A 14,450-nucleotide genomic window follows, 5' to 3' on the forward strand; every position below is an offset into this window, starting at 1 on the left:
ACCGGTAGCATTGCAGGGCTAGCTCTGTCTACAGTACTTGAATTTGGCTGAACAGTTTCTCTGCCAGTCTCTGGCACATCTGACTTGGTTCATGCTGGACAGCTCCCTGGCTGGGTCATGGTCTCTTGCTCCAATCTTGCCCCTGAAGCTTGTGACCTCCTGCACCAGCTCAGGCCTAGTGACACACTGGAGCCAAACATTCATATAACTCTGTCCAGAATATGAGAAAGTTGTTCCTGTGTAGGGTGCTTGTCCATCTCCCAGCAGAGAAGATGAAAAATCCTGTTGCAGTTTATATGGGAAGGAATAGGAAACCCAAAACATTTTCACCGGGAAGGAGATTCGTTCTGAACTGGAGCCTCCACTACTCCTGTCAGCTCCCCCACCCCCATCAGCTTTAAAACTAATCAGTTACCTTTTTTTATTTATGTGCCAACAGGCTGGTTTCATCCTGGTTCAGGAGCAACCTGTCCCTTTTGTACAGGTCCAGCTTGCACCCCAGAGCCTAACAATTCCAAACCACTCCTCCCAACACCATTGCCTCACTCACGCATCGAAACTAAAAAGCTGTGCAACTCTAGCTGGCCTTCCACATGGGACCAGTAGCAGGTCCTGGTTTTCGGCATCCTATCTTCCAACCTGAATTTGGCTTCCAGGACATCATGACTACCAGAGTATTAGAGTATCCTAAGAAAGGCTCCTCTTTTTTCCCAGCTACAGAAAAACCAGCTTCTGTATCCTTCACTGGTTATGCTCAAATTGCTTCTTTTCCACCATCACCACTCCCGACTAGTCAATTAAACAATATAAAAACCTAAAGAAAGAATTATCTCCATAGCCTCAAAACAGAAGCAATTATCATTTAACCCATGGGTCTACTAATTAAAATTTGCCACCACAGATTAACTAACTGAATTTTTTGTTTATTAGTCTACTGCTTAAAGGTTGTTGCTCTGTTTCATATATTGCTCCCCCCCCCCCAAGATCTCCTTGGGGAAAAACAGCATGATAATACAAGCAGTGCTTGAAGTCAAGATCAACATTTTATCTGCCCCTATCATGTATGTCTTTGTAGGGGGGGGGAGAGAATTGTAATAAAAACACAATTATTTTCCAGAGTATAGGTGTTTGATTCCCTCTGCTGGGTAAAAATCAGACCTGCAGCACTATTCTGAATAATCCAGTATCATACAAAGCACTTTGTTTTTGGAGTAAAAGCTTTGCAGTCACAACATTGGTAAAATGCCCATTGTTGTTGTGTGTGGAGTGTGTATGGGAGGAGGCCTTGTCTATGGCAAGGACCACTTGGATGGAGTGATGTGTACATCTGCATGTTTTGAATACAGAAACATCATGCACCCTGCTGTAGGATCCCTGAGAATGTTGGATGGGGTGGAGGACAACTTTTGTCCCCACTCTTAAAGTATTCCCAGGTCAATGGAGAGGAAAGTTATGGGTTAATTTGAATCCATAGTCCCACCCTAAGCCCCCAATAATTTTAGCAAGTGCATCTCTTTCTGGCTGCATTCAGACAGCACATTATTTTGATGTTTCATTACCTGATTATTTCTGAGTTTTATGTGATCTTTCACATAACATAAAAGCCATTTCTGGTATTCTAGTGGTTTCTAGTGGGTGCCCAGCATTTCTTTCTCTTTTTATTGTTTCCAGGAAAAACAATATTTTTGCAACCCTGTTAAACTCGAAAAAATCACTGGAAGAGGGATTATAATGAAATTTGGGGCAGCATCTCAGTCTGCAGTTATTTATTGCCATTTTAAATTTAGTGCAACATGGCACCATACGGTAACAATAAAGAAAGCTGCAGTTCCATCACTCAACAGGTAAGGGTAAAGGTAAAGAAACCCCTGACAGTTATGTCCAGCCACGAATGACTGGGGTTGCGGCGCTCATCTCACTTTACTGGCCGGGGGAGCCGATGTTTGTCCACAGACAGTTTTTCCAGGTCATTTGGCCACCATGACAAAGCCGCTTCTGGCAAAACCAGAGCAGCGCACAGAAACAACGTTTACCTTCCCGCTGGAGCGGTACCTATTTATCTACTTGCATACTTGCACTTAGACGTGCTTTTGAACTGCTAGGTTGGCAGGTGCTGTGACCGAACAATGGGAGCTCACCCCGTTGCGGGGATTTGAACCGCCGACCTTCCGATCAACAAGCCCAAGGCTCAGTGGTTTACAATGTTTGAAATCCAGATAGAAGTGTTAGTATTATAACATTTTAGTGGAGACCACTAAAATGAGAGCTAAAGCTACTCTCTGCTCCCTGAGAGCTCAGTTTCTTTCTTGGCCATTCAAGAGTGTTCCAGGATGCTGAAAGTTGGCATTTTTAGATATGTAATACTATAATGGGGTAACTCAGTTAATTTTCTTAAGAATACATGCACTCCACATTCTTGTTCAAAAGTCAAGTGGCTCAAAGTGGCTAACAAAATAGACCAATGAGGCAATCGCCCCCCCCCCCAAAAAAAAACACCAACAACCAGACAAACAGTTTTCTTAATCTCAGGCTCCTTCCATCCCCTCTAAAGTATTGAATAAATGCTTACTTGTACCCACTAATAGAAGTTGTAGCAAATATTGGTTTGCTTATAGTTTTGAATCACTTATATGATGATAGCACAGGACCAGTAACATTTTACACAACTAAGAACAAAGTAGAACTAGCAAACTATTCTATCCTGCAAACACCCACAATCACATAATCTAGCCACTAATCTGCCCAGCTTTACCCCAGAATCTCTCAAGTGAAGAGTGGGGAAAGAAAAGAAATGACAGCAATAGGTTCATAACCTCCTGGGAAATAGAATAAAATTGAAGGAACCAGTCGTCCTAAATGAGGAAAATTGCTTGGCTTTATTTCATGGGAGTATTAGGGAAAGGAGAAACTCATCTTGAGAAACATAAATCTTAGAGCTGGACATCCCAAGTTGTTATAGAATAAAAGCATGCTGCAAACTGTTTGGATTGTTTTGCTTTTCCACCTACTAGCCCTTAAACTACTTTTTGTGGCCATGAAACTTGTACATTTATAGCTTTTGAGGCCAGAATCCTCTTTATAGCCATATATATTTAGAAGTATAGGTATTTTCACTCATTGATATTATCCAGTGTTTCCCCATTTTTATGTGGGAATGCCTGCTTTGAGGGCAAGAAGGGCATGTCTAATAAAATATCTCAGTATGTTTATTGTTTACTGTAAGTAATAGAACTGTCAGTGCTGTACACAACTATTAATACTTTCCTGGCAAGAAATGGGAGGAGACGGGCCATTTTATATTGGTAAAGAAGACGTGGCATTTCAGAGACTACTGTAGCCATAGTTTCTATCTGGCCACATGCCCCCTTCCAGCTACAGCGCCATGAGTTGAATTGGGTATGTGCAGGCTGATGTCACAGACAGAACGTCGACTAGATTGCTTTTCAGTTTCCAACCACAACCGCAGCCTTTTGAGAAATTAATAATGATAGTCAAAATTGAATTCTACATAAAGTAAAAGCCGCCCCAAACGTAGTCATGGAGATGTTATGATAGGCCTTGTAGAGAGTGTGAAACATTATGAGGAGGACCAAACTGACCTGGTGTGTCTATTGTGTAGAAAAGCAAATGCTGCTCTGTTAGTCACTATAATGTCACCAATCTTTGGGTTGTAAAGCGCCCAAGTGTTAGGCCCTAGCTGCACTATATATTTAAAGCAGTATCATGGCTTCCTGCAATGAATCCTGGGAAGGTGTAGTTTGCTAAGGGGGCTGAGAGTCGCTAGGCGATCCATATTCTGCTCACAGAGCTACAAATTTGCAGAGTTCCCTGGTTAGAGGGATTGACTGACTACTCTGGGGGGGGGGGTTGTTTCTGAAAGTTCTGTCCTTCAACAGCCAGATTGAATTTTGGAAACAGCAGTATGTCTTTGCAAGCATTCATTTTAGAAGATTCTGAAAGCATAAAATTGCCATGAGGTGGTTCCAACAGCAACAAAAACGGAAAGGGTGCAAGATGGCAGTTGCTGCTTCCAACAGAACTAATAAAACTGTTCAGGTACCAGTCCTAAATTGAACATGAAGCCAGCCCCTTCCAGCCTGAAGCACCTGTTTGAGCAAGCCCAAAGTCCTGCAGGAAGATTTTGGAAATAACTCCCACTGTGGAAGGGAAAAGTCTGATATAGCACCCACCTTCTGCTGCAGAATAAAGAGTAAATAAATTAGCAGAGCACAGTGAATTGGCTTGGTTGTGATTTAAAGATTATACAGTTTTTTGCTTCGTGAAATGTTGAGCCCATTCCTTTTATAGCACACACTCTCTCTCTCTCATAGCTGCCAAGTTATCCCTTATTTTAAGGGATTTTCCCTTATGCTGAATAGGCTTCCTCGCGAGAAAAGGGAAAACTTGGCAGCTATGCTCTCTCTTTGTCTCTGTACTAGACAGGTTCTGCATTCCTGGTTAGGAATGCAGGAGGCATTCAATTCAGTTCACATTTCAAGGCGAATCCACCTAATTCACACTTTTTGAAACAATATGAGAACCCAAACACAGCCATCCTGTGAAATTTGCACTTCTCTGAATTTTACAATGCAGTTCATCCAGCCAAGTGATGTGTGCAAGAATATATACCTATGCTACTGTAAGGTGTGCATAAAAATGCATGTATCAGTGAAGATAGCATACAAAATGCATTATTTTAGGCAAAATTGCGGTGCAAAAATGTGTAAATTGTGTACAAGCTTGGGTATATTCAGAGAAATAATTCACACTTCAAATGCTGATAATTTTACATGAGTACTTTTAAAAAATCACAAGCTGCTATGGAAATGTGGAGCACTGGATTTAAGACTGGAAAAAAGAGAAACTGAGCGAAACTGAAATTGACAGATTTACCCATTCCTACCTCTCTTCTACGGGACGTAGGTGGCACTGTGGGTAAAACCACAGAGCCTAGGTCTTGCTGATCAGAAGGTCGGCGGTTCGAATCCCTGTGATGGGGTGAGCTCCCGTTGCTCGGTCCCAGCTCCTGCCAACCTAGCAGTTCGAAAGCATGTCAAAGTGCAAGTAGATAAATAGGGACCGCTACAATGGGAAGGTAAACAGCGTTTCCATGTGCTGCTCTGGTTCGCCAGAAGCGGCTTTGTGATGCTTCCCACATGACCTGGTAGCTGTACGCCAGCTCCCTCGGCCAATAATGCGAGATGAGCGCGCAACCCCAGAGTCGGTCACGACTGGACCTAATGGTCAGGGGTCCCTTTACCTTTACCTCTCTTCTAGTTCATTAAAACCAGGTTCCAGTTTTGTAACTCTGCAGCCATTTCCTTCTAAGGTCTACTTTCTGTTTCCTTAAAGTGACAGGCACAACTTGTATAGGATTAATCTATTTAGAACACTAAAAAACCCATGAATCTTCTAGATTCCACTGTTTCCATGGTGGCGTCAGTAGATGCACAGCCACCAGGAGCCGCCTCATGAGCCACCAGCAACAGCCTCCTCCACCCCCTCGGCCACCACCCCCTCTATACTTCCCCTCCCTCTATGACCGAACCACACAAAGTACCACCCTTGCTGATTGCAGCCTTTGGAGGAAGCTCTTTGTGCCACTGCGAGGAGGGGAAACAGGGTCAGCTGGGCCTCAGAGACCTCCACCTGGGCTTGGACTCCTCCCACCAACCAATGAGCGCTGCTGCCCACCCCCCTGGCCAGCTGGTCTGGCCCCCATCCCCTATGAGCCATTGCGCTTCTTCTGTCCTGCTGCTGACAGCACACCCCAGCGTGGAAGTGGGGCACATCAGCAGCAACAGCCTGATGGAGAGATCTGTGAGCTTGGCATCCGCCTGAAGGAGTTGGAGCTGCTGGCACTCACTGGGGATGGCTCAGACCCACAGCAATGTGAGTAATCCAAAGGCTGAGATCCCAAAGCCTCTTTGTACAACCCCACCAAATATCCCCAAGGCTCTCCTGGTCTTCTACCATAACAATCCAGTCATGTACCCTTACCATCCAGCCCAATGTCTTAAATGTAATACACATAAAAGATTTGGGGACATTGAACATGACACCAAATTTTGAACTATTATACACCCTTTTCTTTCTTAGATACCCCACACACAAGCTTAGATAAAGTCACTTATTTGTTCTTTTCCTAAGAGTACTTAAGCTTGTTAATCTGAAGTTTTTTTTTTTTTGAAGTGACAAACAGAGTTTCTCCCTTCCACACACACCCCTTAACATTCTATAATAAATCAGTAAAGAGATATACCAAATTGGTCCAACCTACAGCAGAACTTGAAAGACCCATTGATAAAAATATATACCAAGTCACTCTCTACACAGACACCTTCTACGGATGCAATTAAATGACCTAACATTTTTTGTTGTTATTCTAATAACACATTTAAATGCCCTGAGAAACGTTCAAACTTTCTAATGCATCATCCGAGTGTTTTGGCTAAGAGATTGTAGCAGTTTCAAAATTGGTTTTCATTTTGTAAAAGTCCGGTTTGCTAATCTGAGAATACTGATATAAGGATACTGATATAAGGTAGAACAGAAAAAAGGAATTATAAAATCTATTGAATGGAGCCAATACTTGTATAAACAAGGAGTGCACGCTGTATGGAATATATATATATATATATATATATATATATATATATATATATATATGTAAAAATTGTGAAATTCCATTCGACACTTTTCTCCGTAACCGCTTGACCGATCGTCCTGAAATTTTGACACAACGATCCAGGCCACTCCTAGAGCGTTGTTGGGGGCAAAAATCCCTCAAATCGCACACCTGCCCAGGTGCAGACCTGCTTTTCCACCAAGTCACACAGCGCCCTCAAGTGGCGTAGTACCCTCCTCCACCCCCTCCCTTCCTGTGAAATCTAAGCCACACCCACAAACCAAATGACATCATCATCAACCAAGCAAATCAAACCCCCAAAGCGGCCATTATCACACCACTAGGCTTTTCTTTTATGTAGGCCCCTGTCAGGCTGCCAGGCCTCCGCTAGGCCCGGGGGGGGGGATAACCCACAACAACGCACTTGGGGGCACGACAAGGGGTTTTTACTTTACCATTTAGCACCACTACCCCCCCCAAAAAAAACCACCAAAAACCAACATTGCCAAGTGGAGGTTGGGGCCTGCCTGGGGAGGGGTGGCACAGGCCGCAGCACAGCCTTTGATTTATGTAGGCCCCTGCACGGCAAGGGGTTTTTACTTTACAATTTAGCAACACTACCCCCCCCCCAAAAAAAACCCACCAAATAACCACAAGACAAAAATAAATAACATCCCTCAAAACGTCATGAGATACGCCGGTCACGGAGAGGGGGGACACACAAACAGAATAGATCATGGATCGGGACACATGGGGCCAGTCAAAGGGATTAGCCACAACGTCTGACGTAGTCAAAACAAAATAAAAAAATCCTTCCAGCAGCACCTTAGTTGGTCTTTAAGGTGCTGCTGGAATGAATATTTTTATTTTATTTCAGCTGAAAACAGGCCTTTTCCAGCAACAAGGTCCAATGAATAGAAGGCAGGGATACGTAATGGGTCAGAACAGGGGGGGGGGGAGAGACACAGGGATGAAACCTGCCCTCTCCACAATATCTCACCTCGGCTTTGCAGACTAGGCTGCTTTCCAGACTAGGAAAGTAGAGGTGGGGGGGGGGCCGAATAGAGGGCAGGGATACGTAATGGGTCAGAACAGGGGGGGGTCACAGGGATGAAACCTGCCCTCTCCACAGTATCTCGCCTCGACTCAGGGGGACTCTGAGGCTCAGGGGGATCTGAAGGGGGGCTATTACCCTCCATTTCACATATACTACGACTGAATGCAACCCTCTGCGTCTTTTTTTTTAAAAAAAAAAACAACCATGCACTTTCTCTCCCCAGTTTAAGTCCTCAGATATTTGCAGTGCCCAATTCCAACCCCCTCGATTTACAATCCCCTACCTTCCCCTTGCCACTTCCTGGGTTTTTTATGGAACTGAACAACTTGGTTGCTTCAGAACGCACCTTCTGTTGTCAGGCCCTTCCAGGGCCAGACAGAGGCCAGGGCCAGGTAGATAATGTGACCCTGTTTTTAACCCTTTTGTTACTTTTTTTCATTTTACTGATTGTGAATATGCTGACCGAGGCCCCCTTTGGATTCGGAGGCCCGCACCAAGTGGCCCATATGATCCCCCTCCTTCTGTCTGGGCCTGTCTGTTGCTACAGGGCTGTGGGGCTTTGCTATTTGACCCCCCCCCGCCCTGGTCAGGATTTTAAAAGTAGTTCTCTGGGTCCCAGGGCGCATCATCACCCCCAATCCTTAATCTAAATATATAGAAATGTTCACGATGCATGCACAGGGGCGAATGTATGGAGATACAGGGGGGAGGGGACAACAGAGGGCTCACACAAAAGTAAATACTGGGAATTGGAACCCAGAAACTGACAGTTCCTTCTCCAAACATAGCTGCCAAGTTCGGGCCTGAGAAATAAGGGACTGGACCAGAAGTAGCGCTGCTGCCATTTTGGAACTGGGCGGAGCATGCTCAAAAGCTACTTTTGATGCTGCTCTGCCCTATTCCATAATGGCCGCCGCACCAGAAGTCGCGCTGCAGCCATTTTGGAACTGAGCAAAGCAGCATCAAAAGTTGCTTCTGAGCATGCTCCGCCCAGTTCCAAAATGGCCACCGCGCCACAATAAACCGGGGGAAAACAAAAAATTCCGTTTTTTCAGCTGGGAACAGCTGGAAAAACGGGGGTTTCCCGGGGAATACGGGAGACTTGGCAGCTATGGGTGGGGGCCAATGTAGGAAGATACCACGGGTAGGGGCCAACACTTCCCAGGAACAACAGAGGGTTCAGACAAAAGTGCATGCTGGGAAATAGAACCCAGAACCTAACAGTTCCTTTTCGAGGGTGGGGGCCAAGGTATGGAGATACAGGGGGGAGGGGCCAACACTCCTCAGGGACAACAGAGGGAAGGGTACCCTACAGAAACACAGGGATGAGCCGGGGTGGAGGGAGGAGGGGCAGGATACGTCGTGGATCGTGACAGGATGGGGGGGTCACACAAAAGAACCACAGCAACGCGTGGCCGGGTCAGCTAGTATAGCAATAAACATGCATAGGATCAGGTTACTCTGTGTATTTATGTGTGGAGGCAGAGGTTGTGGGGATCACAGGATGCAGGGGCAGATTTAGGGCTGTGTTAGCAGTGCACACTCTGGGCACTGAGCTGAGGGGATGCTGTCTCAAAGCCAAGTAAGAAAAGTGCTGGGCTTAGGGAAGAAGGCATGAGGGCTCTGACAGGTTCATAAAGTCGTCCTTTACAAAGCCTAGTTTCCCAGCTTTGGAAAGTAAGTGGATGGGCTCTAGGACCCTGCCAGAGCCTTATGCCTCCTTCCCAAAGCTGGGCATCTCCTTAACCACCTTTGAGAAGGTAGCTCAAGGATGCAAGCGAGGGGGCAAATTTTGTTCTCACACAGGGTGCTGATGTACCCAGTTCCACCACTGCTGGATTGTTTGCATTTCTTTAAGTGAAATAATGCACATCAAAATATTAGGGTAGGAGAGACTGTAAGATCATTAAATCCAGGGTCCACTGATAATGACTATTTACTTTATAGTAATATTTATATTTTATTGAAGTGATTTCAATTTAAAGAAATAAAGTAATACCGGGGGGAAGAAGGAAAGGTGGGGGGGAGAGAAAAGAACTACAAAGATACATTAAAAGTGTGTGCGCGCACACACGCATGCATGCAAAAAATGCAATATATGATATTCCCATACATTCTTATATATATTTACACATAGTGCTGGACTACGATCCATGAGATCCAGGGCCAAATCCCTACTGGGCCATGAAGGTTGTACTTTAATATCAGTGCATCAAAGGTCAGTATTAATCAGGAGTTGTGTGCTAGGATTTTACATTCTTTTCTCAAAGGACTGTGCATTTGCATTTGTGGTTGATGACTAACATGTGTCATGTTCCATCCCTGTTTCTAGATAAGCTTCTGAAGGCACTGAAAGATGAAAAGACGCAAGATGTAATGGCAGGACTGACTCTGAAGAAACATTTGCCAGCATCATGAGGACTATTTACGTCTAGCCTCACCTTATTCTAATGGACTCATTTGTATTATGCATGCTTCTAATGACTCTTCCTTTTTAATCCTACACTGCCGAAGTGGGAATTTCCAACTTATTCTTCAATTAGCATTTTGTACATTTCCCCAATACATGATATACATTTCAAATACAAAGTTTCAAGTTTGCAATTTTTCAACAGATAGCTGGATGTGTGTTGCTGACATCGACACCAACATCCTGTTTGTTTCAGATCTCTGACTGCGCCGTTCATGACAGTGTCATGGACTGGCTGAATGCTGAGAATGGTGGGAGGCACCCACTGGGGAACCCTCAAGGGAAGAAGGCTCAGAGCCAGGGGATTGATGGTGGGACAACAAGAAGTGGTCAGAGGGAGAAGACTGGGAGCAGGAGGAGGGGCCTGAAACGGAAGAGGTAACAGGGTTTAGTGAGCAAGAAGAGGCTGTGGCAGAGGGCAGCCCAGAATCAGAGGCAGAATCAGAGGCAGAGCTCAGGCAGGCTACTGAAGAAGCCAGGAAGTCTCCCCCTCCTGGTGCAACCAGCTCCCCTCCTCCGTTGGTTTCCTGGGACCCAAAGTGGTATGAAGAGGGTGGAACAAAGACAGAAATGGAGAAGCCTCAGGTTGCTTGGGAAGGACCTGGAGGAGGAGGAGACTTAGTGAGCTGTAGGACCTTCAGTCCTCGCAACCGCTTCATTGGTGCAAGACCTACTGGGAAGAGTTGCTGTGCTCACTAGGCCTGCCTGAGCTGTTTTGTTTCTTTGAATAAAGAGTTGATTTCACTGACACCTTGTGAGTTATTGCTGACCTGCTCCCGACACCCACCTCAATGGTATGCAGTGCAGTTCTACATATAAAAGAAAAGGCTCCAGTTCCTCCTGTCTTATATATCCTCTCCACTGTATTCAAATCCTCTTTGGAGAGCCAGTGTGGAATAGTGGTTAGAGTGCTAGACTTGGATGGTGGAGATCAGTGTTCAAATCCCCACTTGGCTATTAAGCCCACTGGGTGACTTTGGGCCAGTCATTGTCTCTCAGCCTAACCTACCTCACAGGATTGTTGTGAGGGTATTAATGGAGAGAAGGAGAAGTGAGCTCTTTTGAGAAGAGATGCACTAAATGCAACAATAGCAATAATAAACAAAACCACATAATTTCTATGCAATTGGTTGTGGGGAGGGGAGTGAGTGAAATGGCAGAGATGGTGGTGCATGTCTCACTCACTGCTGCCTCTTACTCGGAAGTAAGCCCTATTCACTGCAAAGGGACTTCCTCCCAGGTAAAAGAGTTCCACAGCACAAGGAGGGGTGCAAAGGTGTGCCAGAAATGAACAAGAGAGGAAGCAGGAAGAAGTTGAGGCATGCAGGAGTGAGGGAAATGTGCATAGCTGCCAAGTTTTCCCTTTTCTCATGAGGAAGCCTATTCAGCATAAGGGAAAATCCCTTTAAAAAAGGGATAACTTGGCAGCTATGGAAATGTGACCTGCTTATGGGGAGCAAAAAGCATGAGAAACCCAAGACAAGGCAGGCATAGTGATATGCCAAAGATGTTCAGGGGAAAGCATATCAGAAAAAACGTTTGGGTTGGGAGAAAAGTTGGGTTTTGCTACAGGACATCTGAAATGTGAGCAGATGAGGGAACCCTCACCCCAAAATGCAGGAACAGGCAGGGTTGGAAGTGAGATTTTGGGTGTTGCTGATGGGGCCATGGAGAATTCTCATTTTTAAATATGTACTTTATCCACTAGATGGCAGCATGCAACAATATTTATACATTTTGGAAGTAATTACAATACAATACTTTTTTTTAACCAGGTGAGATGGCCTGTTCTAATCTTTCCTCCACTTATGAAACATTTCAGATCAACATCTTACATTCCACATCACCTCTTTCACTGGCAACAAAACAATCTGCCAAAAAGCTGTAATCTGATACTTTAGGATTGATCAGCTGCAGAAATGCCACTGAAAATAGTTTTAACATGCTTGAGGATCTGCACGAACAGCTGCAACACCTACCAGAGGGTTTTTTCAACCTGCTGTCTTCATCTTGGAATTGAGTCTAGAAGGTGGCCTTATGGCTTGCAACATCTGGACTAATTTTTGACTAATTTTTAGTCTTTATTTTTTATTTTACCTCTTCTCCCCACCCCCTGCTTTGTATAACATCTTTGAATGGTGAAGAATTCTGCATGACTCAAGAGCCTGCCAATATTTTGTGAAATTTCAGCTGGTCCTCATAAACGGTATTGCCCAACTGGGGATTTTGTTGTTAAAAAACTGCTTCCCAAAAGGAGGGGAGGCATTACAGGACAAAGATATAGAACATTTCTGGGGAGGAGATGGAACGCCCATCTCCTCCCCAATTACTTGCCCTGCTCAGGACAAACATCCTAAACAACCTTTGGCGGGGAAAGATCTCTCTGCTAAAGATGCTGTGCCGCATCTGCACTGCACATGTGAAACACTGTCATACCACTTTAAACAGTTATAGCTTTCCCCAAGTTACAGGTAGGTAGCCGTGTTGGTCTGACGTAGTCGAAACAAAATTTAAAAAAATCCTTCCAGTAGCACCTTAGAGACCAACTAAGTTTGTCATTGGTATGAGCTTTCGTGTGCATGCACACTTCTTCAGATTCCCAGAGTGGTTAACGATCAACCCCTAATTCCCAGGAAATTCTGGGATTTGGAGCTGTCTGAGGGGAATGGGGTGTCCTAGCAACTCTCAGCAGCCTTATCAAACTACAGCTTCTAGAATTCTCTAGGGGAAGCTATAACTTTTTGTATTATAAGTGGTATGATACCGCTTTAAATATGTAGTGCAGATGGGGCAATACTGGGATAGTACACAATACTGGTCTAGGCAGGCAAATAGTCTGACCTGATAGAAGGCAGCTTCCTACATTCCTCAGGTGCTCAGCACATGAAATTTTGCATCCTTGACCAGGAGCATCAGGTGTGGCAGGGCAGAGCTACCCTCCTGACAGCTGCATTGCTGCAGTTTATGTGGGTGGGGCAAGGACAGGGGCAAGGTCAGGGCTGTCGAGTCAATACAGCACTCTCACCGGTGCATCCAGGCACCTCTAACCCTTGCCTTGCCACCACCCTGCCCACATAAACTGCAGGAACTCGGGAGTTAAGAGAGTGGCCATTAGTTGGAGTGGAGTGAGGTTCTGGAACGGAGGCTAGGATTCTGGCATGAAGAAGCAATGTCTACTCTACTGTTTCTAATGGAGTCAACTGTTTTTAATGAGAGCCAAACAAGTATACAGAGTTAGAATTGTGTGTCTGGATAGGGTTGCTGAAACACACACACACACACACAAGCAGATGCCTCACATAAGGACATAAGAAGAGCAGTGACCAGATGGCCAGCAAAATTCGTTCTTGCTTGTTTCATGTGAGGCAAGAAGACACAGATATTCTCTGTTCCATAATATGAAGCTGAGAGCTGCTGTACAGAGCCCAGCAGACACACCTTTCTTATAATCCAGTTAAACCACTCACTCCAAAACACAGCAGGGTAGGAGTAACTGAGCAACTCGGACAAAGCCCGTTGTTGTTGTTAACAACAAGGAGGCACAGGGAGGCATTTAAAGCACCCCGTTATCTGTGGCTCAGCTTGCATGGGAGAAAATGGTTGGCAGTCTCCACTATGAAAATGGCAGGGCTTCATCGTTGCCTTAATTGCTGCCTTCACTGGGGAGATGAAGAGAATTAAAGAGCACAGTAGAAGCCTATGTTCAGGGAGCTGCACCCCAAGCATACGCCTATATTATTCACTTAGAAAAAAAATATAAACCACCTAACCAGGAAGAATCTCCAGGCACTGTAAAGTGATATAAAAGAATTGTCAGCAAGGAAAATAAGTAAAATTTAAAATCCAAATACACCATACTAAATTGTGTGTCTAGGTAGGGTTGTTGAAACATATTTCCCTTTTCTTTTTAGGAGGTGTTTAGCTTAAGAGAGCAAGTGCCCTGCTGAATCAGGCCCAGGGCACCCTGTTTTCACAGTAGCCAAGCAGATTATTATGGGAAGGCTGCAAGCAGGACCTGAGTACAACAACACCCTTTCTACCTGTGATTCGTAGCAAGTGGTATTCAAAGGAATGGTGCCTCTGACAATGGAGAGAGAAGACACACATTGCAGGCACTGATAGCATTGTTCTACATGACACCTAAAGCAGCAAAACAAGGCTGCGTGCCTAATGTGAATATTAATACCCACTGGGTTTAAGGAAGGAAAAGCCCTTTGCCAGGACTTGCATAGTCAGGGTTGCATAATACAGAGGAAAACAATATACAGAAAATATACTAGAAGCCTGAGGAGGAT

The 14,450-nt window shown here is 44.9% G+C and overlaps 1 protein-coding gene across 1 annotated transcript; it reads left to right on the forward strand.

The window, feature by feature from the left end:
- Positions 1 to 5,471: 5,471 nt before the first annotated feature.
- Positions 5,472 to 10,103, forward strand: C1H11orf91 (chromosome 1 C11orf91 homolog). Its single transcript, XM_035135126.2, has 2 exons — positions 5,472 to 5,892; positions 10,018 to 10,103. Exons 1-2 carry the CDS (start codon positions 5,472 to 5,474, stop codon positions 10,101 to 10,103), a joined length of 507 nt encoding a protein of 168 aa, XP_034991017.2.
- Positions 10,104 to 14,450: the final 4,347 nt, after the last annotated feature.

This window comes from Zootoca vivipara, chromosome 1 (assembly GCF_965207765.1).
Source record: "Zootoca vivipara chromosome 1, rZooViv2.hap1.1, whole genome shotgun sequence".
NCBI lineage: Eukaryota > Metazoa > Chordata > Lepidosauria > Squamata > Lacertidae > Zootoca > Zootoca vivipara.

Bases quoted from the DNA above. Each gene is read 5' to 3' on its own strand.
- C1H11orf91 (XM_035135126.2), top strand. From the start codon at position 5,472: ATGAGCCACCAGCAACAGCCTCCTCCACCCCCTCGGCCACCACCCCCT. The intron at 5,893-10,017 runs GTGAGTAATCCA...CCCTGTTTCTAG, and splicing joins TGGCTCAGACCCACAGCAAT to ATAAGCTTCTGAAGGCACTG.